The sequence below is a fragment of the Equus przewalskii genome, chromosome 5 (genome assembly GCF_037783145.1).
Source record: "Equus przewalskii isolate Varuska chromosome 5, EquPr2, whole genome shotgun sequence".
NCBI classification, from domain to species: Eukaryota; Metazoa; Chordata; class Mammalia; order Perissodactyla; family Equidae; genus Equus; species Equus przewalskii.
The window spans coordinates 35,285,337-35,312,520 of record NC_091835.1 but is presented as its reverse complement, the minus strand read 5'-3'; the positions used below and the strand labels follow the sequence as shown (position 1 = coordinate 35,312,520).

Genomic DNA, 27,184 nt, shown 5'->3' with positions numbered 1-27,184 from the left:
GGCCACGCCCACCCTCCCCCATCCCTGGGCCTATATCCCAAGCCCCACCACGTGCACCCCACTGAATCCTAAGGCAAGGATGCAGTGGGGAAGGAGTGTCACATGGCGTACACCCAACGACGACGCTGCCTCAAATCGCCACTGGTGCCCCGCAAGTGCCCCCAGCCACGTGACCTCACCCTCACGCTCCTTCCACGTGGCTCCGCCCCCTCCCTTAAAGAGGCCGCCAAGGGACGGTGGGCTCCCGCTGCCTGCCCGGTCGTACCCTGGATCACACTCTGCGGGCCGCTACCTGGAAGCTTCGTCTTCCAGCGCACCGGGCGGGGCCGCCGCTCCGTCACCTCCGGCAGCTGTTCCGAGCCCTTCCTGACACCTCTCCGCAGGGGCGCTCTGGCCACTAAACTCTATGGCTGGCTTCCGGCCGTACTTCCGCTCTTACGAGGCGGGTTTCAAGCGCGACATGCCCCGCCCCTGCTTTCCGACTCTGAAGCGCCTGTGAGCGACACAGGCATTCTACTTTCTGATTGGCTGTTAGGGCAAGAAGGACGGGCGCCTTTTTCTCTGCTTTGTTTCAATAAAACTTTATTGTTGGACTAGCGCTAGACGCTAAACGCAAAGGGACTCCCTGGTCTCAGGCAGGTACCGGGTGCTTCTAGGAAGTGACTGCTCTAAGCTGCCTGAGATCTGGAGATCCAGGCTGCACGGGTGCCTGAGGAGAGAGGAAAGCTGTAATGGAGAGACAGAGAGAGAAGAAAAAAAACGGTGGGGGCATGAGGAGGAGAGGACGGAGACAATAATCAGTAATAGTTTAGCAGCAGAGATCACGTGGGTAGTTCACTCATTTTTTTGAGGAGCAAGGGAAAAGAAGTGGAAAAGGTAAAATAATAATAGCTAACATGTATCGAGTGCTTACTATTGGTCAGGCATCTTTAAAAATTTTATCCTATTGAATCCTCGTAACTATACCGCCTCCCCAGTGTGAATCTAGGACACCGTCTATCATGATTACAACATGTACTTGTAGAGTGACGCTTTCCTGTATATTGACTCTTAATTCCTGGGGGAGGAAAAAACCCCAGGTGGAAGGAAGGCATATGTCATTAGTCTCGTCTTACAGATGAAGAAATTGAGGCTCATAATAATCCAGAGAGTCTCCCGGAACCTAGGTCTTTTCAAACCCGAAGCCGTCTTTCCGTTTCACCATTGTGCCTTAAGAAAAAAATAAACAGCTAACATTTCCGTAGTTTTATATTTCATACCAGGCTTGCAGCAGGTCAAATGAGAATAAAGTTAATGACTTCTTGGAGGCCCTTGTGTTAAGCACTAAGAGCTTTCCTTAATTCATTTGATGCTTATAACAATCTTATTTCCATTTTACAGATGGAAAAGTTGAGGCCCAGGGAAGTTAAATAATTTACAAGTAATGGAATGAGAGAAAGTGGGAAAAGACAACACAAATGAAGATGAAATCAGAGGACTGGTAGACTGCTGGAGCTGAAGGGACTTTAAGCTCAAAGTTTATGGAACACGTGGCTTGGTTTATGATAGAAAATGAGAAGCAGAAACAAAGGAGAGAGAGAAGAAGAAAAAGGAGGAAGAAGAGGCAGAGGAGGAGAAAGAGAAGAAGAAATGGATGGAAGAGATGACAGTATAAGAGAGGAGAAGGGATCAAAGGCATAATAAAATATCCAAAGTTTGAAGGAACCAAAGAATGAATACAATCTTATCAATTTAAAGAGGGAAGTAAAAATAAAAATATGAGGAAACAATGAGAAAAGAGCCGACATATGTTCTATTATGTGTCAGGTCTTTATTTGTTCAACTTTTTTTTTAAGACTATTTTTCAGGGCCAGTCCAGTGGCGCAGCCGTTAAGTTTGCACGTTCAGATTTGGCGGCCCGAGGTTCACGGGTTCTGATCCCGGGTGCAGACATGGCACCACTTGGCAAGCCATGCTGTGGTAGGTGTCCTGCATATAAAGTAGGGGAAGATGGGCATGGATGTTAGCTCAGGGCCAGTCTTCCTCAGCAAAAAGAGGAGGATTGGCAGCAGATGTTAGCTCAAGGCTAATCTTCCTCAAAAAAAAAAAAAAAAGACTTTTTTAGAGCAGTTTTAGGTTTATAATAAAATTGGGAGGAAGGTACAGAGATTTCCCATGTACTCCTTGCTCTTACACATGCATAACCTCCCCTATTACCAAAATCACTTACCAGAATGGTACGTTTTTTTTTTTACCAAGGATGCACCTACATTGACACATCATATTCACCCAACATCTACAAGTTACTAAAGGTTTCACCCTTGTTGGTATACATTCAGTGGGTTTGGACACCTGTGTAATGACATATATCCATCATGATAATGTCATAGAGTATTTTCACTGCCCTAAAAATTCTCTGTGTTCTGCCTATTTATCTTTCCTCACTCCCCACCCCTGCCAACTACTGATCTTTTTATTGTCTCCATAGTTTTCCCTTTTCCAGAATGTCATAGAGTGGGAATCATACAACATGTAGCCACCTCAGATTGGCTTAAGGAATCTCTTAAGGTTCCTCCATGTCTTTTCATGGCTCGATAGCTCATTTCTTTTTAGTGCCAAATAGTACTCCATTGTCTGGATGTACCACAGTTTATGTACCCATTCACCTACCGAAGGACATCTTGGTTGTGTCCAAATTTTGGCAATTACTCATAAAGCTGCTATAAACATCCATGTGCAGGTTTTTATGTGGATGTGTCTTCTACTCCTTTGGGTAAATACAAAGGAGCAAAATTGCTGGATCGTATAGTAAGAGTATGTTAAGTTTTGTAAGAAACCACCAAACTGTCTTCCAAAGTGGCTGTGCCATTTTGCATTCCCACCACCAGTGAACGAGAGTTCCTATTGCTCCACATCCTGGCCAGCTTTCTGTGTTGTCAGTATTTCAGATTTTGGCCATTCTAATAGGTGTGTAGTGGTATCTCGTTGTTGTTTTAATTTGCATTTCCCTGGTGACATATGACGTGGAGCATCTTTTCATATGTTTACTTGACATCTGTATATCTTTGGTGAAGTGTTTAAGGTCTTTGATCCATTTTTTAATTGGGTTGTTTCTTTTCTTATTTGGTGAGTTTTAAGAGTTCTTTGTATATTTTGGAGAGCAGTTCTTTATCAGATGTGTCTTTGGCAAATAGTTTCTTCTAGTCTGTGGCTTGTCTTCTAATTCTCTTGATTTTGTCTGTCACAGAGCAGAAGTTTTTCATTTTAATAAGTCCAGCTTATCAATTATTTCTTTCATGGATTGTGTCTTTGGTGTTGTATCTAAAAAAGCATCACTATAGTCAAGGTCATCTAGGTTTTCTCCTGTGTTATCTTCCACGCGTTTTATAGTTTTGCATTTTACATTTAGGTCTGTGATCCATCTTGAGTCACTTTTTGTGAAGGGTGTAAATTCTGTGTCTAGATTCCCTTTTTTTTTGCATGTGAATGTCCACTTGTTCTAGCACCCTTTGCTGAAGAGGCTACCTTTGATCCATTGCCGTTGTTCCTTTGTCAAAGAATAGTTGACCATATTTATGGAGGTCTATTTCTGGGCTCTCTATTTTGTCCCACTGATCTATTTGTCTATGCTCCTGCCAATACCACACTGTTTTGATTACTGTAGCTTTACAGTAAGTCTTGAAGTCAAGTAGTGTCAGTCTTCCAACTTTGTTCTTCTCCTTCAATATTGTGTTGGCTATTCTGGGTCTTTTGCCTCTTCATATAAAAATTTGTTTTGTTTTGTTTTTTTTTGAGGAAGACTAGCCCTGAGCTAACTACTGCTAGTCCTCCTCTTTTTGCTGAGGAAGACCAGCCCTGAGCTAACATCCATGCCCATCTTCCTCTACTTTATATGTGGGACGCCTACCACAGCATGGCGTTTGCCAAGCGGTGCCATGTCCGCACCCGGGATCTGAACCAGCAAACCCTGGGCCGCTGAGAAGTGGAACGTGCGAACTTAACTGCTGCGCCACCGGGCCAGCCCCCCGCCGTTTCTTTTTTTAAGATTTTAGTTTTCCTTTTTCTCCCCAAAGCTCCCTGGTACATAGTTGTGTATTTTTAGTTGTGGGTCCTTCCAGTTGTAGCATCTGGGATGCCACCTCAGCATGGCTTGATGAGCAGTGTCATGTCTGCGCCCAGGATTCAAACCAGTGAAACCCTGGGCCGCTGAAGCAGAGTGCGTGAACTTAGCCACTTGGCCATGGGGCCAGCCCCCATATAAATTTTTTAATCATTTTGTCAATATCCATACAATAACTTGCTTGGATTGGGATTGAGATTGCATTAAATCTATAGGTCAGGTTGGGATAAACTGCTGTCTTGACAATATTGAGTCTTTCAACCCATGAATATGGATTATCTGTCCATTTATGTAGTTCTTCTTTGATTTTGTTCATCAGAGTTTTGTAGTTTTCCTCATATAGGTCTTATATATATGTATTTTGTTAGATTTATACTCAAGTATTTCTCTTTTTGGGGTGCTAATGTAAATGGTATTGTGTTTTTAATTTCAAATTCACTTGTTCATTGTTGGCATATAGGAAAGCAGTTGACTTTTGTGTATTAACCCTTTACCCTGCAACCTTGCTATAACTCCTTATTAGTTCCAGGAGGTTTTTTAATCGATTCTTTCAGATTTTCTGCATAAATGATTATGTTCTCTGCAAACAAAGACCGTTTTATGTCTTCCTTCCCAATCAATATACATTTTATTTTCTTTTTTTGCCGTATTGCATTAGCAAGGATTTCCAGTACGATGTTGAAAAGGAGTCCTGAGAGGGGACATCCTTGCCTTGTACATGATCTTAGTGAGAAAACTTCAAGTTTCTCGCCATGAAGTATGATGTTACCTGTAGCAGTTTTGTGTTGCTATTGTTGTTCAACTTTTTATTCAATCTTTATGACAACCTTTTGAGGTGCCTATTAATATCTCAATTAATCTGTGAGGACACAGGATCACAGAGTTAAATAATTTGGTTTTTTTTTTTTTTTTTTGAGGAAGATTAGCCCTGAGCTAACAGCTGCCGCCAATCCCCCTCTTTTTGCTGAGGAAGACTGGCCCTGAGCTAACATCCATGCCCACGTTCCTCTACTTTATATGTGGGACGCCTACCACAGCATGGCTTGCCAAGCGGTGCCATGTCCGCACCTGGGGTCCGAACTGGCGAACCCCAGGCCACCTAAGCGGAACGTGCGAACTTAACTGCTGTGCCACCGGGCCAGCCCCCAAATAATTTGTTGAAGATCACCAGTGTAAGTGGCGGAACTGAGATTCAAATGCAAGTTTGTCTGATTCCAGCGCTGTGTTAAGAAAGAAAAGAAAAAGCAGAAAGGGAAGAGAGAAGAGAGGAGGGAGACAGAGAGAGCCTGAAATCTAGTTCTGATTCAGCCTTAAAGTAGCTGTGACCTTAAATTGTGCCATCTCGTAGCATCTCATCTTCCACATCTGCAAAGTGAGCAGTCAGACAACAGAATGGCTAAGGCCAATTCTGATTTTGATGTTTTATGATTTTGTGAGAGAAAGAGGAGTAAGACCAGAAAATGAGAGAATGATTAATAAGTAGAGAAGTAGAATTTAGAGAAAGAGAGGAGAGAGGGTGGACTAAAGGAGGGAGAGTAGAAAGAGCAGAGAGAGAAGAGGACGAGGAATAGATGTGAGAAAGAAGGGAAAGGGATGGAAACGAGGAAAGAAGGGGGAAAGTGGGAAGAAAAATAAAGATGATCTCTAAGGGAAGGATGGGAGCTAATTAGACTAAAGCAAAGCCTAGGCTGTAACATTCATTCATTCACTCGTTTGTTACTAAGTAACAGTTATGTACAAGGCCCTGTGCCAGGTGCTGTGTTTTTAATGCTAAGGATAGAAAACAAGATGCCCTGAAATAGAGTAGAGAAGCTGACTAACATTCAAGGAGTCAGACACATAATAAAATATTCACCATTGATTCAAGAGGAGTACACTGAGCACCTCTTACTGCCAGGCGTTGTTCTAGTTCCTAGAGATATACACAAAATACCTGTCCTCTTGGTATTTACATTCTTGTGGTGAGACTCAGGCAATAAATAAATACATACATGCATACATAAACGGTCAGGAGGTAATAAATATTATGAAGAAAAATAAAGCAAGGAGAGGCGGATGGGGAACGCAGGAGACATTTGCTATTTCATATACGGTAGTAAGGAGAGGCCTCGCTGACACCGTGGCAATGGAGCAGAGACTTTGAAAAAACAAAAGGAGCAAGTCATGTGGATTTCTGAGGGGACAGTGTTCCAGGCAGAGCAAACTACAAGTGTAAGGGCTTTGAAATGGGAACATACATACTTGATGTGTTTGAGGAACAGCAAGGGGTCCTGTGTGGCTAGAGCAGAGTAAGGGGAGAGAAGTAGGAGATGAGGTCAGAGGGAGAACAAAGTGGCCAGATCATATCAGGCCTTGTGGGCCATTGTAAGGACTTTGGTTCTTACTCTGAGGCAGCCAATGGAGGGTTTGAGCAGAAGAGTAACAGGATCTGACCCATATGTTTAAAACATCATAATGGCTGCATGGACAGAAGCAACAAGTCCAATTAGGAGGCTACTGCAGTTATCCAGGCGAGAGACGGTGGTGGCTTAGACAAGGTGATAGCAGTGGAGGTGAGAAGTAGTGGGATGCTGAATTTAATGTAGACCTAGAGGGAACGGAATTTGCAAATGGATTAGATGTGAGGTGTGAAAGGAAAAGAAAGAGTTAAGAATGACATCATACACCTAAGTTGCACCAAACTTACAAAGTGCAGATCATTTTAATCTTATGTGTAAACTTTTCCGGAAAACAGGAAAAGAAAGGACACTCCTCAACTCATTCAATAGGGCCAGAATTACTTTGATAACCAGACCAGATAAAGGCAATACTAGAAAGAAAAATTACAGGCCAATCTCACTTATTAAGAGAGATACAAAAATCTTCAATAAAACACTAGCAAACTGAACCCAGCAATGCGCAAAAAAGATAATATACTGACTAACTTGAATTATGTCAGGAATTTAAGGGTAGCTTAGTATTGGAAAATACATTCATTTTATTCATTATGTTAATAGATTAATGGAATAAATCACACAATTATCTCAATAAATACAGACAAAACGTATGAAATCTAAAAAGCATCTTTTAGAACACTAGAAGGAGGGACTGGCCCCATGGCTGAGTGATTAAGTTCGCACACTCTGCTTCAGCGGCCCAGGGTTTGGCTGGTTCAGATCCTGGACTCAGACATGGCACCGCTCATCGGGTCATGCTGAGGCGGTATACCCTCATGCCACAACTAGAAGGACCCACAACTAAGAAAATACAACTATGTACCAGGGGGCTTTGGGGAGAACAAGGAAAAATAAAATCTTAAAAAAAAAAAAAAAAAGAAAGGAAACTAGAAGGAGATTTGTTAATCTGATAAAGGAATGCCTGTTATCACCAATTCTGTTCGGTCTTGTAATGGGGATCCTAGCCAGAGCAGTAAGACAAGAATAAAAAAAGTAAAAGGATTAGATAAAAGAAGAAATGAAGCTGTTACCATTTACAGAAAATGTGAAAATGTGATAGCATATGTATAAAATTCAAGGCGCTACAAATAGGGGCTGGCCCAGTGGCACAGAGGTTAAGTGCACACGTTCCGCTTCAGCAGGCCGGGGTTCGCCGGTTTGAATTCCAGTGCGGACATGGCACTGCTTGGCACACCATGCTGTGGCAGGCATCCCACATATAAAGTAGAGGAAGATGGGCACGGATGTTAGCTCAGGGCCAGTCTTCCTCAGCAAAAAGGGGAGTCTTGGTAGCAGATATTAGCTCAGGGCTAATTCTCCTCCAAAAAAAAAAGAAACACTCTACAAATAAATTATTGAATAAGAGTTTAACAAGGCTGCTTGAGAAAAAAATACAAAATCAATTATATATCTATATATGAACAACAAATAATTAGATAATGAATAATTGTAAAAGTTACCACTTAGAACAGTATGAAAAATATCAAATACCAAGGTATAAATGTAACAAAATATGTGTAATAATGTTACAAAATAAATGTAAAATACAAAATAAATGTAAAAAAATATGTGGAAGACCTATATGCAGCAAATCAGAATTTACTGTGAGACACTGAGAAAGATCTAACACAAATGGAGAGATATTATCACATTCATGGATTAGAGGTCTCAATATCATGAGGAAGTCAATTCTCCTTAAAGCGATTTATAGATTCAGGACAATCCTAATTAAAATCCCAACAGGCTTTTTTGTGAGATTATGAAACTGACAAACTGATTCTAAAATTTACATGGAAATGCAAATAGCTGTTTGAAAATGAACAAGGTGGAAAGACCTGCTTTACCAGATACCAGGACATAATTACAAAGCCATAATAATTAAGACCGTGTAGGAGTGGCACAAGATAGTTACCTAAGTTGCCCACTGGAACATAATACAGAGGCCAGAAAGATTCAAACATAAAAAGACAGTTGACAGGGCTGGCCTGGTGGTGTACTGGTTAAGTTCATGTGCTCCACTTCAGTGGCCTGGGGTTTGCGGGTTTGGATCCTGGATGTGGACCTACATACTGCTCATCTAGCCATGCTATGGCAGCGTCCAACATACAAAATAGAGAAAGATTGGCACAGATGTTAGCTCAGGGACAATCCCCAAGCAAAAAGAGGAAGATTAGCAACAGATGTTAGCTCAGCGCCAATCTTCCTCACCAAAAAAAAAAAAAAAAAAAAAGACACTTGATTTATGATAGAGGTTGCACTTTTGAGCAGGAAAGAAAGGACACATGTTTCGATGTTGCTGTGACAACTGGGTATCTATATGAAAAAATAAAACCAAACTCCTACCTTAAGCCATATACAAAAATTATTCCACACTATACTATAGAGTAATGTAAAAGGCAAATTTAAACCCTTTTAGAAGATATATAGAGGAATATATTCATAAGTTCAGGGTAGGGAAATATTTCTTTTTATATATATATTTTTTAATTGAAATTCACAATAATTTACATCAAGGGTAGGGAAATATTTCTTAAGACTCAAATATACTAACCATAAAGGAAAAGATTGATAAATTTGACTACATTAAAATCAAGAACAACTGTTTATCAAAAGACAAGCCATGGAATAGAAGGAAGCATTTTGGGCCGGCCTGGTGGCGCAGCAGTTAAGTTCGAATGTTCCGCTTAGGTGGCCCTGGGTTAGCCAGTTTGGATCCTGGGTGCGGACATGGCACTGCTTGTCAAGCCATGCTGTGGTAGGCATCCCACATATAAAGTAGAGGAAGATGGGCATGGATGTTAGCTGAGGGCCAGTCTTCCTCAGCAAAAAGAGGAGGATTGGCAGCAGATATTAGCTCAGGGCTAATCTTCCTCAAAAAAAAAAAAAAAAAAACAAAAACGAAGGAAGCATTTGTAACATACATAACTGACAAAGGATGTGACCAGGATGTATAATGAAATGACTAAGAAAAAAACTCCTAACAATAAAAACTCTAAACGTGAACTAAAGATTTGAACTAGCACTTCACAAGAGGAAATCCATGAGGTCAACAAACACATGAAAAGGTGTTCAACCTCATTAGTAATTAGTAACTACTAATCAGAGAAATGCAAATTAAAGCCATAATGAAATATCATTGTGTGCACCAGAAGAGCCAAAATTAAAGTCTGAAATATTAAGTGTTGACAAGAATAAGGAACAAAAGAAACTCCCATATACAGTGAGTGAGAGTATAAGTGGTTTAACCACTTTGGAAAAGAGTTCAGCATTATCTAATGGAAGAAGCCCTATGATGCAGCAATTCCACATCTACGCATACAACAAATACATATAGTATTATTACATTTATATCTTCAAAAGCAGACAAAAGAATCTATTTTGTTAAGGAATGTACACGCATATGGGGAAACTATTAAGAAAAGCAAGGAAGTGACTGCCATAACAGTCAGAAAACTACTTAGCTATGGTGAGGAGGGGATGGCGTATGATGGAGTAGGGACACACATCTCTCTTTTGAATACTGGGAAGGCTCTTTCAGTTAGCCTGGATGGTGGTTACATGAGTATTAGCATTCCCTCTGTAAGTGTTCCCATTATAAATAGTCAATATCCTTTATATTTATGTTTTGTTGCATTTATCTTTGTGTTATATTTCACAATAAAAATGGTCTTGAAAAAGCATTTAATTCAACACCCATACATAATAAAACCCTTAGCAAACTAGGAATAGAAAGAGCCTTCCTTAACTTGATAAGTTATTTAAAAAAAAAAAAAACTACAGCAAACACCATTCTTACTAGGAAAATATTGGAAGTGTTTCCTTTAAAACCAGGAACAAAAGAAAGATGCCAGCTATCACTGTTTGTATTCAACATGTACTAAAGGTCCTGGCCAGCACAAGAAAAGGAAATTAAAGGCCTAGTACTGAAAAGGAAAAAGCAAACTGCCATCATTGGGAGATATGATTGTCTTTGTAGAAAATTCAGTTTATAGAAAAATTATTACACAGAAGAGAGAGCTTATCGAGGTGGTTGGCTCTAAAATCAATATGGCAAATCAACTGCATTTCTATATACCAGCAAAAGACAATTTTAAATGTAATCTTTAAAAATACCATTTACTGGGGCCGGCTGGTGGCTGTAGCAGTTGGCTTCGTGTGCTCTGCTTTGGCAGCCCGGGGTTCATTGGTTCAGATCCCAGGCGTGGACCTGCACACCACTCATCAAGCCATGCTGTGGTAGGCAGCCCACATATAAAATAGAGGAAGATGGGCACAGATGTTAGCATAGGACCACTCTTACTCAGTAAAGAGGAGGATTGGCGGCAGATGTTAGCTCAGGGATAATCTTCCTCCAAAAAAAAAAAAAAAATATATATATATATATATATACCATTTACCATAACAGAAAAGCAATAAAGTACCGAGGAATAAATAAAACAGGAGATGTGCATTATCTGTATGCAGAAAATTATACAACTTCATTGAAAGACATTAAAGACCTAAATAAATGGGGAAGTAGCCCAAATCCATGATAGGAAGTTTCAATATCAAAAAGATGTCAATTTGTCTCCAATTAGACTTTGGATTCAATGCAATTCCAATCAAAATCCTGTAGCACTTGACAAGTTGATTCTCAAATAGAGCAATGACCAAGAAGTGGGGAGATCCTCCTGAAGAAGAATCTACTGGCAAGGTGGTGTCTGCTCTAGGAGAGATCTAGATTCATTCTACAGCTACAAAATTTAAGGAAGTGTGTTACCGGTGCAGGTTTTTTCAAGTTGACCAATGGAACAGAACAGAGTATCTAGAAACAGACTCATGTACATATGGACCTTTGCTACATAACAGAGTTAGCAAAGCAGATCAGGCAGAAAGGAGGGACTAGGCACTAAATGAAGCTGGGATAACTGATTTTCCATATTCAAAAATGAAAACTTGATTCTCATAACACACCATACACAAAAGTCAATTCTAGGGAGACTTAGGACTTAAGCATAAAGGGGAGAAGTTTAAAATATTTTGAAGAGGGGCCAGCCCTGTGGCCAAGTGGTTAGGTTTGTGTGCTCCGCTTTGGCGGCCCAGGGTTTCACTGGTTCGGATCCTGGGCGTGGACATGGCACCGCTCATCAGGCCATGCTGAGGCAGCGTCCCACATGCCACAACTAGAAGGACCCACAACTAAAATATACAACTATGTACTGGGGGGGGTGGTTTAGGAAGAAAAAGTAGGAGGAAAAAAAAAAAAAGAAGGTCGGCAACACTTGTTAGCTCAGGTGCCAATCTTTAAAAAAAAGAAATCTTTTGAAGAATATGTAAGAAGATACTTTTCTGACCAGGAATGGTAGAGAGTGATTTCGTATTCAAGATACAAAAAGCATAATCATAAAATGAAGGGTTGATAAATATTCTTTTTTTAAAAGATTTTATTTTTCCTTTTTCTCCCCAAAGCCCCCCAGTACATAGTTGTGTATTTTTAGTTGTGGGTCTTTCTAGCTGTGTCATGTGGGACGCCACCTCAACATGCTCTGATGAGTGGTGCCATGTCTGCATCCAGGATCTGAACCGGCCAAACCCTGGGCCACCAAAGCAGAGCGTGCGAACTTAACCACTCGGCCACAGGACCGGCCCCCCCCTTTTTTTTTCTCACTCACTGCACTCTGGGGCAGCAGGGTACCTTTCGGAAGCGCCCTAATTTACACAGTTCCAGGCACAATGGGGATGTACAGCTCCTCGTCCATCTATATATTCCACGTGTCATGGAGCACCTTGCAGGGGCAATGACAGGTCTTTTTTTTGTTAAAAGATGCACCTGGCCTCCCCGTCGGGGAATCAAGCCCCAGTCTCCCGCGTGATAGGCAGGGATACTCACTACCATACTAACAAGGATGCACCACTGTAATAGCCAAAAATAGAAACAATTCCTAAATCCATCAAGAGGAGAATAGATAAATTACGATATATTTGGTGTATTCACACAGTGGCACATTATATTCCAGTGAAAGTGTCTGGACTCCAGCTACATGCCACAGGATGGCTAAATCTTGGGACCGTTATACTGAGTGACAATTGACCTTTGGATTTGGAAATATGGAGGTCTGGTCATATTCCTTGAGGAATTTCAGCAGGGTACTTTGGGCAGAAGCCTAACAGGAGTGGGTAGTGGGTTCAAGAGAGATTAGGAAGTACAACCACACGTCCGCATACCATGAGGCTGTGTAAAAGGATGACAAAGCTCCCTATGGATTGGTACTGATATGGCAAGATAGCAAAGATACACTGTTAAGTCAAAAAGGAAAGATGTAGGAGCTGGCACCACGGCTGACTGGTTAGTTCGCCCACTCTGCTTCGGCGGCCCAGGGTTTCACTGATTCAGATCCTGGATGTGGACATGGCACCACACATCAGGCCATGGTGAGGTGGCGTCCCACATGCCACAGCTAGATGGACCCACAGCTAAAAATATACAACTATGTATTGGGGGGATTTGAGGAGAAAAAGCAATTAAAAAAAAAAAAAAGAAGATCGGCAACAGTTGTTACCTCAGGTGCCAATCTTTAAAAAAAAAAGGAAAGATGTAGAAGTGTACAATGTGTGCCAACTTTTACGTAAAATACATGAAAGAGTAAGACTGCATACTACTGTTTGCTTGTGTATGCATAATGAAACTCTGGAAGAACACAGAAATTAGTCACATCGAGGGCAGGGATGGGACCTGGAAAGATGGTGGGCAGAAGTGAGAATGAGAACTTTATATGTCTTTTAATATATTGAAAACTTTTTTTGCACATGTGAATGTATTACCAATTCAAAATAATGAATTACAAAAATTAAATAGTTTAATAAAAGGAAAAGAGAAGGAATGGAAGGAGAAGTGGAAAAGACAACGAATAGAGACCATCTTAGGAGGCAGTTTGCTATAAAGGGAAGTAGAGAGGGGCAGAGGATGGAGGGTTTGTTTAAGATGCAGGAAATGACAGTGCACTTACAAGCTGCTGGGAATAATCAAGAGAGATGCTGCGCGAGAGGGACGGACAGTCGTTGGAACGATGACTTCGGGTGGTTGAAAAGCTCTGGGATCCCCGACAGGAGAGGTGGGCTGGGATGTGGGGAAAGTGGGGAAGTTCTCTTCTGTCTGCTTCTATTTTCTCAGAAAAGCAGCAAGCAAAATCATCAGCTGCGGGTGAGAAGAGTTCAGAAGGATGTTGGACATTTGAGAAGAAGAAACAGAGAGAAATTTACCCTGACAAATACTGAGACCCCCAATGAGCCTGGAGATACTGACAAAGATACCAGCAGAGCCAGAGAGAGGGAGAGAATTTATAGACTGTGGAGTGTGAGAAGGTCCTCAAATTCATCTGAAGACACACTTATCACTCTGTATTTCAGCGTCTCCCTCATGCAATTTGAAGTTCCATGAAGAGAGTGATGACTTTGTTCTTGCTCTCCACTGTATCCCCAGCCCGTAGCATGGCACCCAGCATGTAGGAGGTGTTCAAAGAATAGTCATTGAAGGAATGAACGAATCAAGATACTAGAAATAACTGATAATGACCCAAAGTCCTCAGTGTAAAAGACACTTACACTGGTAGTGAATATTCCCTTGATAAATAGGACCCACACCCATCACACAATGCGTCCTCTTACAGCATATCCTCAGGATGCACTGGGGCTCATTGGGGCCCAGGATATGGCAGGATTGGCATACCCTGCCTCACATGGCCCAGTTCACATCCAGTGTGCACCGTCTTTCCCCTGCCACTGGGAGACACTAGGAGGATGGCTCACTCACTCCGGTTCTGACCTCGGAATGAAGGGCTGTCAGGGACAGGCAAGCAGGAGGGCAGCCGCTGCAGGTGCTGGTCAGAACAGCAGGCTTCCTTCCGGGAGGCGTGAGTGCCAGGCTAATGATAGTGATAGCGCAGGGGATGAAGGGCGAGAGTCTAGAGGGACGGGGGTGTGAGCAGAGACTCAGCCTAAAGCATTCGGCACAGGAAAGAGATCAGGGACGGCAGGCAGATAGAGAGGAAAGGCAGGTGGAAAGCAGAGGAGAGAATGACGAGTTCAGAGTGGGCAGGGGTCCCAGGTGAAGGTCACTAAGCAATAAATACTGAGCAGCTACTGTGTTCCAGGCATGAGGAAAGATACAGGGTGAATAAAACAAATGAGATCTGTGTTCTCCGGTGTATGTGGGGCTCAGAAGGCAGACAACAAACAGTAAACAAATGTAAGATCATTTCAGAGAGTGATGAGTTGGAAAGACAATGAAACATACAGATGACACAGAGTGGGTGGCTGAATGACAAGAGGGAGCCAACCAGGTGGAAATGGGTGTGGGGACAAAGGTTTTCAGGAAGAGGGAATCAAAAGTGCAGGGGTGCTAAGAGAATGATTTCGGATGCTCTAGAACATAAAGAAGTCCAATCTGGCAGGAGCATTGTTTGGACACTGAGAAGGAACACAAGTTGGGGGGCCTCTCCTAACAAGGAGTTCAGATTTATTCCAGAAAAGCCACTCAAATATGTTAAACAGGGAAGAGCACGATATGATTTAGATTTTCAAAATATTACTAGAAAATGTGAAGACTAGTTTGTAAAGGGCAAGGGCAGAAGCTAGGGGCCAGCTAGGTAGCTATCGTGATATTCCAGATGACAGATGATGGCTTGGACCAGGATGATAGCAACAAAGATGGAGAGAAGTAGATGGATTCTTACATGTTGGATACAGAGCTCACAAGACTTGTGGGTGAATTAGATAGAGGGTGGGATCAGTGAGAAAAGGGAAAATGAGGAAGGACGTTTCCTAAGTTTTTGGCCTGAACAAGTAGCAGTCAGCATGTCCTAGGAAGGGGAACACTGGAAGAGGAATGGATTGGTGGGGGGAGAATTCAAGACATCTATTTTAGCTGCGTTAGCTTTGCATGGCTATTAGACATCCAAGTGGAGATGTCAAGTAGGCTGTTGAATAAATGAGTCTGGAGCTCTGGATATAAATTTAGGACTCGATGACATTTACATAGTATTTAAGCCTTGGGACTGGATGACATCACTGGACAGAGAATGTGGAAAGAGAAGAGGGCCAAGGACTAAGCCCTAGGAGGCTCTGACATTTAGAGGTCGAGTGGAAGAGGACAGAGAAAGAAAAACCAGTGAGGTTGGAGAGAAACTAGGAGAGTGTCATGTCCTAGAAGCACAACCTGAATAACACAGGGTAATATGATAAAGAGGGATGGGGTGAGAGTGGAGGCAGGAGAAGCTGCTTTTGATAGAGAAGTTAGGTAAGGCTTCCCAGAGGAGGTGATATTCGATCCAAGTGAGATTTTAACGAAAAGAGTGAGTCATTGTGAAAAATCAGGGAAAAACATTCCGGGAAGAGGGAACAGCAAGTGCAAAGGCCCTGCGGCAGGTTAAGCTCCTCTAGTTCTAGGAACAAAGATCAGGTCAAGTTCAGTTGGGGCATAAGGAGTGTTAGGAGAGGAGATCAGAGTGGGAGCCAGGTCATATAGGGCCCTGTAAGTCACAGTAAGGAGTTTGGATATTCTGAGTGCTAGAAAAGCTGAGTAATGCGACTGGATCTACTTATTTCAAAGAGCATTTGGAGAAGAACACACTGTAGCAAGGCCAGAGTGGAATCGGGGGATCAAACTTCAGGGATAATCCAAGGATGGTGCCGGATCTTCATCCCCACCTTGATCTCTGGTACTAGGCATGCTCCGCCAGGGGCGAAACAGAGTTAGGGATGAAGAGCGTTGGGTGACTCAGAATCTCAGAAACTGACTAGGGCGACCACGGGTGTCCATGGAGTTGGGGTGAAAGGGGTGGGGAAGCCCGCTGTCGGAACCCAGGAAGTCAGACGGTCGCTCACCATCAGCTGCCCTTTCCAACCCTTTACCTGGGACTCAGCTGGACGTGACTCCTGCGGCGCGGCGGCGGGAGGGTTAAACCGTGCGTGGCCTACAGGCGGGAGGGGGAGAGGCGGAGACCGAGCGCTCCGAGCTGCCGCGCCGAGCCCAGCCGAGCCGAGCGCCGCCCGAGCCGAGCCGAGCCGAGCCGAGCATCTCCCGCCGCCGCCGCCGCCCCGCGCCCCGGGCGCCCGCCCCCCACCGTCTCCAGCGCCCCGCAGCCGGCCAAAGCCCCTGACCATGCCCCGTGCCCCACTCGCTCCCGCGAGCCCCCAGCGCCGCGCAGCACTGAGCGCCCGCAGCTGTCGCGCCACCGCGCCAGGCATGCAGGTGAGTGAGAGGGACCTCCCACGCCCCCACCCCAAGGACCCCGGCCCTGCCCTTCCCGACTCCGCGCCCCCCGCCCCTCCCGGCGCAGTCCTCGGTCCCCGGGCTCAAGCCTCCAGCCCCTAAGCGCTCCTTCCCCGCCGCGCTCTCCATCCCTCCGCCGTCCCGACTCCATCGTGCCCTCCTGGCGCAGCGGTCACCGTCCCCGCAGCTGCCTCCATCCCGCCTTCGGCTCAGCCCTCGGCTCCTCGCATCCTCCTGCCTAGGGTTCTCTTTCTGCTCTCGGCGCTCCCTCCCTCGGAGTCCCTTCGCCGACCTCCTCGTCCTCGTTTTTTCACTCTCGCCGCTTTCCAGCCCTGCCCGGGGAGCACGGGCCTGTGGGAGGGGTGGGCTCCGGGCAACGCTGGGGATGCGGCCGTGTTCCCCCACCCCAAGGCTCCCGCCCCACCCCCAGCTGTCTCCTGCGCACAACAGGTCGGTGAGGAGAGAGGAGAGGGTGGGGGTGGCGCGCCTGCCTGGGGACTGCGGGCTTCCTGGAGGGGGCGGCTAATGGGAGTGCGGGATCCGGGGACTGAAGTTGACGTTGGTGGGGGCGTGGGGGGGGGGGGCGATGCACAGGCGGAGAGGCAAGTGAGTCCTGAAGTCTGCTGGCCACAGTTGTCCCTGTGAGCCCTTCTCCGCTTCACTGGTTCGCTCTAACACTCCTCCCTCCCTCCGGCATCGTTCTCTTCCCGTCCCTCGCTCCCTTCTCCCCACCATGTCCCCATCCCCATCTCTTTCCAGAGCTCCATATCCCTTTAAATTTGAAGAAACAATTTCCAACTCCTCCATCTTTGCTGTTCCCATTTTCGGCCCGGTCCCTTCCTCTTCTCATTTTGTCCTCAGTATTATGCTCTCTGCTTTCCCATTCCCTTTCTTCCATCCCTGGTCTCCTCTACCCCATAACTCTCTTCCCCTTCTATTCTTTCCGCTTCCCGTCCTGCCTGAACCTTCCCTTCCTTCTCCAGCCCTTCCACCTTCTTCCTGGCTCCTGTGACCTTTTCACCCTCTCAGTTTCCCTCTCTGACCTTTACTCCTGTCCTGTTCTCCCTTCAGCATCCTCCAAGCTTCCAGTCTTCTGTACCCACCTTCCCAGTCCATTCCCTTTCAGGACTGACTCCTCTTCCTCACCCTGCACTGTGTGGCCGCTTCCTCTTCGCCTCTCTCCTCCCTCCTCACCACCCTTCCCTCTCTCAGCCTTTCCCCCTTTTATCTCTCCCCACTGCCCCCTTTCCCATCCCCTTCCCAGACTTTTCCATCTTATTCCCCTCTTATTCTCTGAGAGTTCTTAATGTTCAGATTTAGACCCAGAATCCAGAGGACACAGAGTGTCAGATCCCTGTTCACTCGGGAAGCCTGGTCCCCTTGGATCCATCACCCTCAGCTCTGAGAATATGTCCTTCCTCTTTCAAAACCAACCATCCTGATTCTCCCAGGACTCTTTCCCCAGGAGAGCTACATTTGAGGGGGTGGCCTCTCTCTCCAACTCCACCTCCCTTCAGAGGGCACCTATGCATTTCGATGATTAAACACTGAGCAAAAATTATATTCTGTAGTTTTTCTCCCACCCACCTCTCTCTTCCTCTGTCTCTTTCTTTCCATCTCTCCATCTCCTCCTCCCCTTCTCCTGAAGATGCAGATTCCTGGGGCCAATCATAAGAGAAATGCCGGGGACTACAAGTGGGGTGGGTAGGCTGGGATGCTCCCCCTGTGCACGCACCACACACTCACTCACTCAGATTGACTTCCTCTTCCCTCCCCCACCCTCAGACTCCCTCCCTAGCGGTAGGTGCTCAAGGAATCACAAGGTTCTTGGCTCTAAATTAAGATCCAAGAAAAGCTCGGAGCTGTGGGCAGAGGAAGTGAGAAGGAAGGAAGCCAGAGAAGTGAGAGTAGACCCTGGGGTGGGGACCTGGGAAGTTGTAAACAGGGGCTAGGGGATACAGAGAGAACCACTCTGAGAGTTTTTTCCCCAAAAGGATGCTCAGCGGCAGTGAATCCTGGGTGGCAGCAGCATAGGTGGCAGCCGGCAGCCTGGGAGGGGAGACGGGGGTAGAACTGGTGGGTGAATGAGCTGGGGACGTACTCAGGGCAGGGTTAGGGTGTGACAACTCCCTCTCTCCTCCAGTAAAGGCTGAAATTCTGGGTCACAGCTGAGGAAGATCTCGGACATGGAGTCCAGGATGTGGTAAGTTTGGCACAGCAGGGGGAGCTTGGAGGCCGTTTTCCTGGGGTCTTGGCTGTTTCCCTCCTATGCCCACCCAGGGCCTTCTATCCTGAGGGCTAGACCCCAGGAAGTTAGGAAATGGGGCCGGTCTTCCCAAGGCCCACCTGCTTTTGCAGAGAAACCTGGAGGGAGGCAGCCTGGGATCTCTGGGATGAGCCTGTCCTCCCCACACAAAGGCCCAAGATGGGCTTGTGCCTCAGCCACTTTCTCTCCTTTCTTGCAGGCCTGCACTGCTGCTGTCCCACCTCCTCTCTCTCTGGCCACTGTTGCTGCTACCCCTCCCACCACCTGCTCAAGGTTCTTCCTCCTCCTCACCTCGAACCCCACCAGCCCCAGCCCGGCCCCCCTGTGCCCGGGGAGGCCCCTCAGCCCCACGCCATGTGTGCGTGTGGGAGCGGGCACCCCCACCAAGCCGATCCCCTCGGGTCCCAAGGTCACGTCGGCAAGTCCTGCCGGGCACTGCGCCCCCTGCCACCCCATCAGGCTTTGAGGAGGGACCACCCTCATCCCAGTATCCCTGGGCTATTGTATGGGGCCCTACAGTGTCTCGAGAGGATGGGGGGGACCCCAACTCTGCCAATCCTGGATTTCTGCCCCTGGACTATGGTTTTGCAGCCCCCCATGGGCTGGCTACCCCGCATCCCAACTCAGACTCCATGCGGGGTGATGGAGATGGGCTCATCCTTGGAGAAGCACCTGCCACCCTGCGGCCATTCCTGTTCGGGGGCCGTGGGGAAGGTGAGTGGGAGTGGGAGAGGCTGGTAGGGATATGACGGGCGGGCAGGCTGGGTGAAGACTCTGAGGGCAGCAACAGAGGCTTTGTTAGCTCCTTCCACAGACGTGTCAGGCACTATGCTGGCACAGGAGGCAGAGATGAAGATGCCAGCCGAGCCCTCAAGGAGCTTGGGTCCACTGGAGAAGACAGAGGTGTACATACTCGGGGGATGAGTCAGTGTAATAAATGCTCTGACAGAGGCACACACAGCATGTTCTCAGGAAAGGAGAGAAGGGAGGGACCACTTCTGCCTGGGGATCGGGACCCCTTCCAAGAATTGACATTCGAGCTGGACCTTGAGGACGGAGTGGGAGTGGAGTATTCCATGCAGAGGAACCCCATGGATGAAAGGGACCTCTGGGGTGAGATCTTGCTCAGGGAATGCTGAGACAGGGCCAGTGGCTTGAGGGTGGAGCCAGGGAAGAGGTGGACATTTCCACCCCCTAGTTTCTGTGCAGAGAGAGGGGTCTTCTCTGACCTTGGAGCCTCCTCCTCATCACAGGTATCAGAAGACTTGGGAAAGTAGAGGAAAAGGATTTGGGAGGAAATGAGCTGAAAACTCTCAGGAAAGCTGATGATAAGAATAAAGGGGCAGGGGCTGGCCCTGTGGCTGAGTGGTTAACTTCACATGCTCGGCTTCGGTGGCCTGGGGTTCGCCGGTTCAGATCCTGGGCGTGGACCTAGCACTGCTCATCAGGCCATGCTGCAGTGGCATCCCACATAGAAGAGCTAGAATGACCTACAACTAGGATACACAACTATGTACTGGGGCTTTGGGGAGAAAAACAAAAAAAGAGGAAAATTGGCAACAGATGTTAGCTCAGGGCCACTCTTCCTCACCAAGGAAAAAAGTATAAAGTGGGGAGGCTCCAGAAAAGCAGAAAGAGCTTGGCAATGTGAATTCAAATGGCAAAAATCCTTAAGCTTCCTGAACTGCATCCCTCTCCTCCCACATCAAGCCTCCCTAAAACTTTCTCCCCACCCGAATCAGGTGTGGACCCCCAGCTCTATGTCACAATTACCATCTCCATCATCATTGTTCTTGTGGCCACTGGCATCATCTTCAAGTTCTGGTAAGCTGGGCAGAGGAGGGTGCTGGCAGATGGGGACTGAATGTTTGGCAGTGTTTAGGCAGGAAGGAGGAAAGGAGCAAAGATGGCAATTTTGCTGGAGGTGGGATAGGAAGTGGTGGATTAAGGCAAGACTTTGGGGAAAGACAGTAAGGATTTGGGTGGGGGGAGACAATGAGAAATCCAGGCAGATTCCTTCTCTCGGGGAAATACAGGATAATGGGAGAGATGGAATTATTTATGTGCACTCGGGGCTCTGGTGGGCATCCCATGTCCCCATTTCCTCCAAGAGAGAGAAAATGGACCCATTCTGCAGAGCCCCTTCAGAAGGGAGAGGAGGGAGAAAGTCTGGAGTTTTCTTTGCATGCATTTAATAATGGGTCACTCACTCCTTCACACTTTACTGAGAGAATCATTAGACTCAGGTGTCCAGTCATTAGCTGACTTTGATCCAGAACTAAACCTGCCAGGCGCCTGCTGAGGAGAGAAATGGCCCTTCTGGGTATGCATGGGGGAGGGGGCAATTCTGGGGGACTCTGTTTGTTGGTGGGGAGGACATACTCATTCTGTGGATCTGGACCAGGTCAGGAGGAGGTTTAGATCCCCGAGCCCTCTGAGGTGTAGGGGAAGTGGTTTTGTGGACACACAGTCTCAGGAGGCTTGGTGTTGGGATCTGTTAGAGGCCGTTTTCTCTGCTGTAGGATGTTGGGGGTGCCCGAGGGAGGCTAGGGGTGACCAGCACTGCTGGCCCAGGACGGGGGCTTCTTATACGTGTGAGATAACCTTTCCTTCTGTGCACCAGCTGGGACCGCAGCCAGAAGCGGCGCAGGCCCTCAGGGCAGCAGGGTGCCCTGAGGCAGGAGGAGAGCCAGCAGCCACTGACAGACCTGTCCCCAGCCGGGGTCACTGTGCTGGGGGCCTTTGGGGACTCGCCTACCCCCACCCCTGACCATGAGGAGCCCCGAGGGGGACCCCGGCCTGGGATGCCCCAGCCCAAGGGGGCTCCAGCCTTCCAGTTGAACCGGTGAGGGCAGGGGCAAAGGGATGGGAGGTTGGGGAGGGGAAGCAATGTAGGTCTCCGGGGCTGTGGTTGGAGTGCTGCCTCCTGGGTGGGTGGGGAACAGGCAGGCCTGGTGCCTCCACAGCCCCTGGCCCTCTCTGGGGACCTATGTCCTGTTCTCATGTTGCCATTTAAATCCAACTCAGCCCTCTTAACCTTGACTCCCTTTCTTTTTTGTTGGACTTTCCTTGATTCTCTCTCGATTCTCACCTACCCCTTGGTTCCTGACTGTGCCCTTTCCCTCTTCCTCTTAGGATTCCCCTGGTGAATCTTTGATGCCCCTCAACGTTGGGGTGCCACCAAGCAGGAGGCCAAGGGGCTGGCATAGCCCCCATCCCATTAGGGGGGACAGCTGTGGGAGCTGGGGCCACAGGTGCTCCTGGCTCCCGCCCTTGCACAGCACCCTGGAACACTTACTGGCCCATAGGTGATCCTACCTGCTCACCCTTCTTTAGGTGGGGGCCTCACATATTTGTGGCTTCTGGACCCCCATCCCTACCCTTGCACACTCACATGAAAGCCTTGCACACTCACCTCCACCCTCACAGGCCATTGCACACACTCATGCTCTTGTACAGCCAGTCTCCAGACCCTTTCCCCATCTCCCTCCCTGCCCTCTGCTGACCCCTCCCTTTCTCCCTTTGGTTTCTCCTTCTTCACTTTCTCTTCTTCCCAGGTTCCATGCTCAGCTCAGTCACTCAGAGGTCAGTGGGTGACTTCACTGTCACCTCTCTCATGCACTTCCCGGCCCCATGTTGTGGTGTTGCGTGTCGTGCTCACACTCTCCCTCAGGAACACCCACTGATCTAGTTTCTGTGGCCCCTGCATGCTGCCCCAGAGGTGGGTGGGAGGTGAGCTGGGGGCTCCTCGGGCCCCCATCTGTCATGGTCCCATGCCATTCCATGTCGTGTGTTTCACTGTCTCCCCCATCCCACTCCAAGGGTGCGCTCATTACCCTGAGGGCTCCCCCACGGGAATAGGGGTAGTGAGGCCCCAACTTCTCCCCCACCCCACTGCTAAATTCAATTGTCTGGGAGATGGGTTTTGGGGAGTCACCTGCTGCACTACATGAGAAAGGGGCTCCCATTTGCCCTTCCCTTCCTCCTAAGTCCCTTTTGTCTTATCTGTCCTGGCTGTCTATGTGTGTCACTCTCTGGAGTTCAGAGCCCCTGAGCCAGTCCTCCACGTCCCAGCCTCCCTGAGGGCCCCCCTAATTCCACCCAGGCTGCCAGGGATTGGAGCCCACTGGTTCAAGGCCATGGGGAGCTCTGCCTCCCAGTCCACCCTCCCCTTCCTAGGCTCCCTCACACCCCTCCTTCCTCCCTCCTTGGTTCTTCCACTCTGCCACCTTTCCCCTTCCCTCTCTCTTCCCCTGAGGTTTGTCCTACTTCTGTTTTTCCATCTTCCTTCCTTCTTCCTCTCTTACCTGGCTCCTATGCTGTGATATATATTTTTGTATTATCTCTTTCTTCTTGTGGTGATAATCTTGAATTCTTGTGGGATGTAAGTTTCAAAATTTTCAAATAAAGCCTTTGCAAGATATTCGAGTCCCTGGTTCTGCCTTTGGAGCCCTGCAGAGAGGAGAGGAGAGGAGGCAATGGGCAGCCAAGAGAGAGGGAAAGAAGGACGAAGCGGGTAACCCCATCAGACTTGCTCTGTTGGGATTCGGGGCATTGACTTGGGACAGGATGGAAGGCAGAGAAACTGAAGGGAGCAGTCCTGATGACGAGGAGCAGCCGGAGCAAGAGAGAAATTGGAAGAGTGGCTTGCTTGTTACTTGCCAGTGAAGGTCAAGAGAGACCAGGAGAAAGGAGAAAGAAGAAAAGGGAAAATTACGTAGAAGGACGGGCAATGGAGCAAGCAAGGAAAGGAAGAAGAGAGAGCTGATAAGACAGATGAAAGGTGAAGGGTGAAAGGAGAAGAGAAAAATGGAGCGATGGGAAAGAGATGAGAGGGAGCCACAGGAAGGAGGCTGCCTGGCCTGGTTTATTTTCAGCCTTGCTCCCTAACCTGCCCCCACCCACAGCTGCCCCCCAAAAGCTGTGCAGCATTAGAAGCCCTGTGGTTAACACTCATTAGCTTTCCGCACTCTGCCTCCTCTGAGAGAGGCACTGCTGGGGCGTGGGGGTGGCATCAAGGGGTGTGTCCGGGGGAGGGGACACAGGCTGCCCAGCTGGAATCAGTCACCTCTGAGCCCCTAAGTCTAGGTTTGGTTCTCCTAACAGCCCTGCAAAAGCCCACACATCAGCCTCTCAGCTGTTGCTAGGCTCTGTTACCATGGTAACCACCCAGGTCCCATTTCTCCCCCCACCCCCATCTGTGCCCCACTTGCTCCCTGGAAATGGGGGAGCTCCAGGAGGAGAGGAGACTATAACGCGCGAGAGGGCAGTCTGGGCTGCCCTGGACTGTGTCTGCCTCCATGCGTTTATCTTTGCAGCTAGAATTAGGAATGTATATGTGTGGGTAGGTGCGTGTTTTAGGAGTTGGGGAGCTTTCCTGTGTATCCAGGGAAGTGTGGCTGAGTCCACGCAGCACACAATGGCGAGTGGGGAGGAGGGAGCGGATTTCTCAGGACCAGAGTAGTACGTACATTCAGGGTGTCAGACTCCCTAAGAAACTGACAGACTGCTACAGAGGAAAGAAGCAGAGTGGGGGGGCGAAGGAGTGATGAACCAACTCAAAGCAGAGGTGCGAGGCAAACAAGCTGCTGAGGAGGGCTCACAGTCAACCCAGTGGGCTGAGGAGATCCCTGGTGGAAGGGAGGGCTGGATGGAACCTGAAGGTGCAGGAAGAGGCGCTGATGGGATGGGTTGGGGGCAGTGAGAGGGGAGAGGAAGCCTCATTAACCTTCCCCTTCTTTCCCCACAGGAATCTCGTGGGGGGTGGGGGGGAAGAGGGGAGGGACGATGGATGGACAGACACAGACCACATGACTGGCATAGAAATGGAAGGCACTCAAGTGCCTGGAGGGCACCCTGGGCTCTATCACTTTTGTGACTATCGCTCTTCAGAGGGACAGTGTGACCCGGTGGCTCATCCATATGCAAAAGCCACACATGAAGGCCCTTAATGAAGAGGGAATCAATTATTGCCTGATTAGACTGCTGTTTCTCTAAATTTAAAATAAATTTAAATGTGCCAGCAAGACACTGGAGATCCTTACCTGTTCCCTCTCCCTAAATGCCCTTCTTCCCCATGAAAATCAGATGACAGAGAAAGACAGAGAAAGGAGTTGTCCTAAAAGAATTATCCCAAACTAAACTGCATTGTCATGCTAACCATGAAGAGTCTGTGAGGCTCTGGGGAACAGATCTTAACCTTTATCTCTCATGGAGTTGAAACTGAGACTATGGGGCCTTGGGAGGGCCTCAGAAGCCTGCAGCTGGTAAGCAGAGAGTCACTGCTTAGTGACAGACGAAGAACATAAACAATGGCCTTACTACCCTTTTGGTTCTTGGGGGCCACGCATCATAGGCCCCACTGGGACCAGTGTCTCTCATCACCACGTCTTCTGTGCCTCCTGAGTTGTGCATCAAATGACTCAGCCAGGCTTCTCTTAAGCATTTTTCTGGAATACTTACCATTATGGCTCAGACCAAACCAGGGAATGGGGAAGCCCCCAGGAGGAGGGATCTCCCAGGCAGAGCTCAGGGTGTGGAAGTGATTCAAGATGGAAACAGTAACGCCAGCTGGAAAACCCCAGGCTAAAATTAACAGGCCTCCTCCCCCACACCCCACATTTATTTATCTAAAGCTTTTCTCTAAGGACTTCAAAGCACTTAAAACTTGCTTCTTACAGCAAGGGTAGGACCAGGGCTGACAGTTGGAGACACTGAGGCCCGGGGAGTACCAGTTAATGTAGACAGGAAAAGAATAGGGAAGAACCTTAACTATTTTGCTCTCACTTTTCTATCTCAGCCCCCAAAGTCAAAGTTTCTCCAATCATCAATCTCTGACCCATGCAGCAACTAGTCTGGTCACACCTGAGCCCTTGAGATCCTTATCCTGCCCACGGTTGCTTTTCAGTTAACACAGCCTAACTGCAGAGCCCAAAAATGTGATGAAGACAGTAGACACTTTTAAAAAGATACAAACTATGATTACAAGCCAAAGGTATGTATTTTCTATTTAAACATTTAATTTAAATATTTACTTTTAGGTGTCCTTCGCTACTTCTTTGCTGTGACCTTGGGAAAAATCACTTAAATCTTCGGAATCTTATTTTCATCATCTGTAAAATGGGCATTATAATTATTTCTATTAGGGTTATTTTGCTCTCTAAAGCAAGGCACTATTACTGTTAATAGGAAGGACTTCAATTCTGCTTCAATCAAAATAGAGCTGAGCCCGAGGGATTCTGGCCAGATCAAGATGTGGGCTCGTGGCTGCATTCATTTACTCAAATAACATATATTTATTCAGCATCTACTAAGTACTGAGGAAAGCAGTGGGAAGGATAGCATGTATGAAACAGTTTCTTCCCTGAGGAGCTGACAACCTTACTGAAGAGTTAGTTAAAACAGGAACAAAAGGTACAGACTAAATGCTGTAGGAATTCAGAGAAAAGAACTGTTATGAGTTGAAACAATGAAGGAAGGCTTCCCCAAGTGTTTCGTCCTTAGTATTCATTTATGCAACAAACGTTTACTGACCTGCTTACTAAGTGGCAGGCTCTGAGGATACAGCAGAGAACAGCTCAAAGTCCTTGCCCTCACGGAGCCGAGATTCTAGTGGGAAGAGCTGGACAGCGAACAATATAAGATCAGGTAGCCATGAGTGCTATATTTAAAAGCAAAGCAGAGTGAGGAGAGAGAGATGTGGACGAGGACAACACGAACGTAGAGCCCGAAGCAAGGAGAGTAAGGGGTGTGGTCGGGGAGGGGTCACATTTTGATGGCTGGGAGAGGTTATTAGTTACTCTTTGGGTCTAAGTAGGGACCTCAGAAAACCACATCCTATCCTTTCCCGCATATTCAAAGTATTGAGACATTCTTGAGAGTATGAGAAAAAAGAACGGTAACTTCCGACATCAGCCTATTCCCCTCCGAGGGAAGGGAAACGGGACCCTAGTCTTTTTAAGAATCCACACCTCTCCTCGTACCTTGATGCATAATTCATGAACCTGTCGCGTCTCCACCCTCCCACTTCCCCAGAAGTCCCTTCCGGAAGCCCGGGACCGTTCCGAAGGTTCAGCTTCTGCCCTTAGCAGAACCCGCCTGCACTTCCGTCGTGCCGTCACATCCACAGAGGGTTC

General features: G+C 47.3%; 2 protein-coding genes and 2 long non-coding RNA genes across 9 annotated transcripts in view; 2 read left to right on the top strand and 2 right to left on the bottom strand.

The window, feature by feature from the left end:
• The window catches only part of COPS7A (COP9 signalosome subunit 7A), a 23,636-nt gene extending 6,575 nt beyond the window's left edge, over positions 1 to 17,061 (bottom strand). Inside the window, exons 1-2 of one of the 4 annotated variants that reach the window (XM_070619014.1) lie at positions 16,960 to 17,061; positions 293 to 709 (exon numbers count right to left, since the gene is read on the bottom strand). The gene's annotated coding sequence lies outside the window, so the exon portion shown is untranslated. Of the gene's footprint in view, positions 1 to 179; positions 727 to 13,520; positions 13,709 to 16,959 lie in introns of those variants that run through there. The other 3 variants (XM_008513967.2, XM_070619013.1, XM_008513966.2) reach the window with 3 other exon arrangements.
• On the top strand, positions 582 to 1,795 carry LOC139083329 (uncharacterized). Its single transcript, XR_011539967.1, has 2 exons — positions 582 to 876; positions 1,381 to 1,795. It is a non-coding gene; the product is annotated as an uncharacterized lncRNA (long non-coding RNA).
• PIANP (PILR alpha associated neural protein) lies at positions 16,255 to 23,472 on the top strand. 3 transcript variants are annotated; one of them, XM_070619010.1, is made up of 6 exons: positions 16,255 to 16,762; positions 18,927 to 18,986; positions 19,249 to 19,763; positions 20,792 to 20,873; positions 21,673 to 21,894; positions 22,185 to 23,472. In XM_070619010.1, the coding sequence occupies exons 2-6, from the start codon at positions 18,970 to 18,972 to the stop codon at positions 22,204 to 22,206; spliced, it is 858 nt and encodes a 285-aa protein (XP_070475111.1). In that variant the 5' UTR covers positions 16,255 to 16,762; positions 18,927 to 18,969; the 3' UTR covers positions 22,207 to 23,472. The 3 variants fall into 3 exon arrangements, with proteins under 3 accessions (XP_070475111.1, XP_070475112.1, XP_070475113.1); XM_070619011.1 differs by lacking the exon at positions 16,255 to 16,762 and adding an exon at positions 16,850 to 17,233; XM_070619012.1 differs by lacking the exon at positions 16,255 to 16,762 and adding an exon at positions 18,647 to 18,684.
• Positions 23,357 to 27,176, bottom strand: LOC103547011 (uncharacterized). Its single transcript, XR_543821.2, has 4 exons — positions 27,032 to 27,176; positions 26,583 to 26,709; positions 26,084 to 26,161; positions 23,357 to 23,501 (listed from the first exon to the last, which is right to left on the bottom strand). It is a non-coding gene; the product is annotated as an uncharacterized lncRNA (long non-coding RNA).
• Positions 27,177 to 27,184: the final 8 nt, after the last annotated feature.

Coding starts and splice junctions, on each gene's coding strand:
- PIANP (XM_070619010.1), top strand. Junction 19,764..20,791: donor GTTCGGGGGCCGTGGGGAAG/GTGAGTGGGAGT, acceptor CACCCGAATCAG/GTGTGGACCCCCAGCTCTAT. Junction 20,874..21,672: donor GGCATCATCTTCAAGTTCTG/GTAAGCTGGGCA, acceptor TCTGTGCACCAG/CTGGGACCGCAGCCAGAAGC.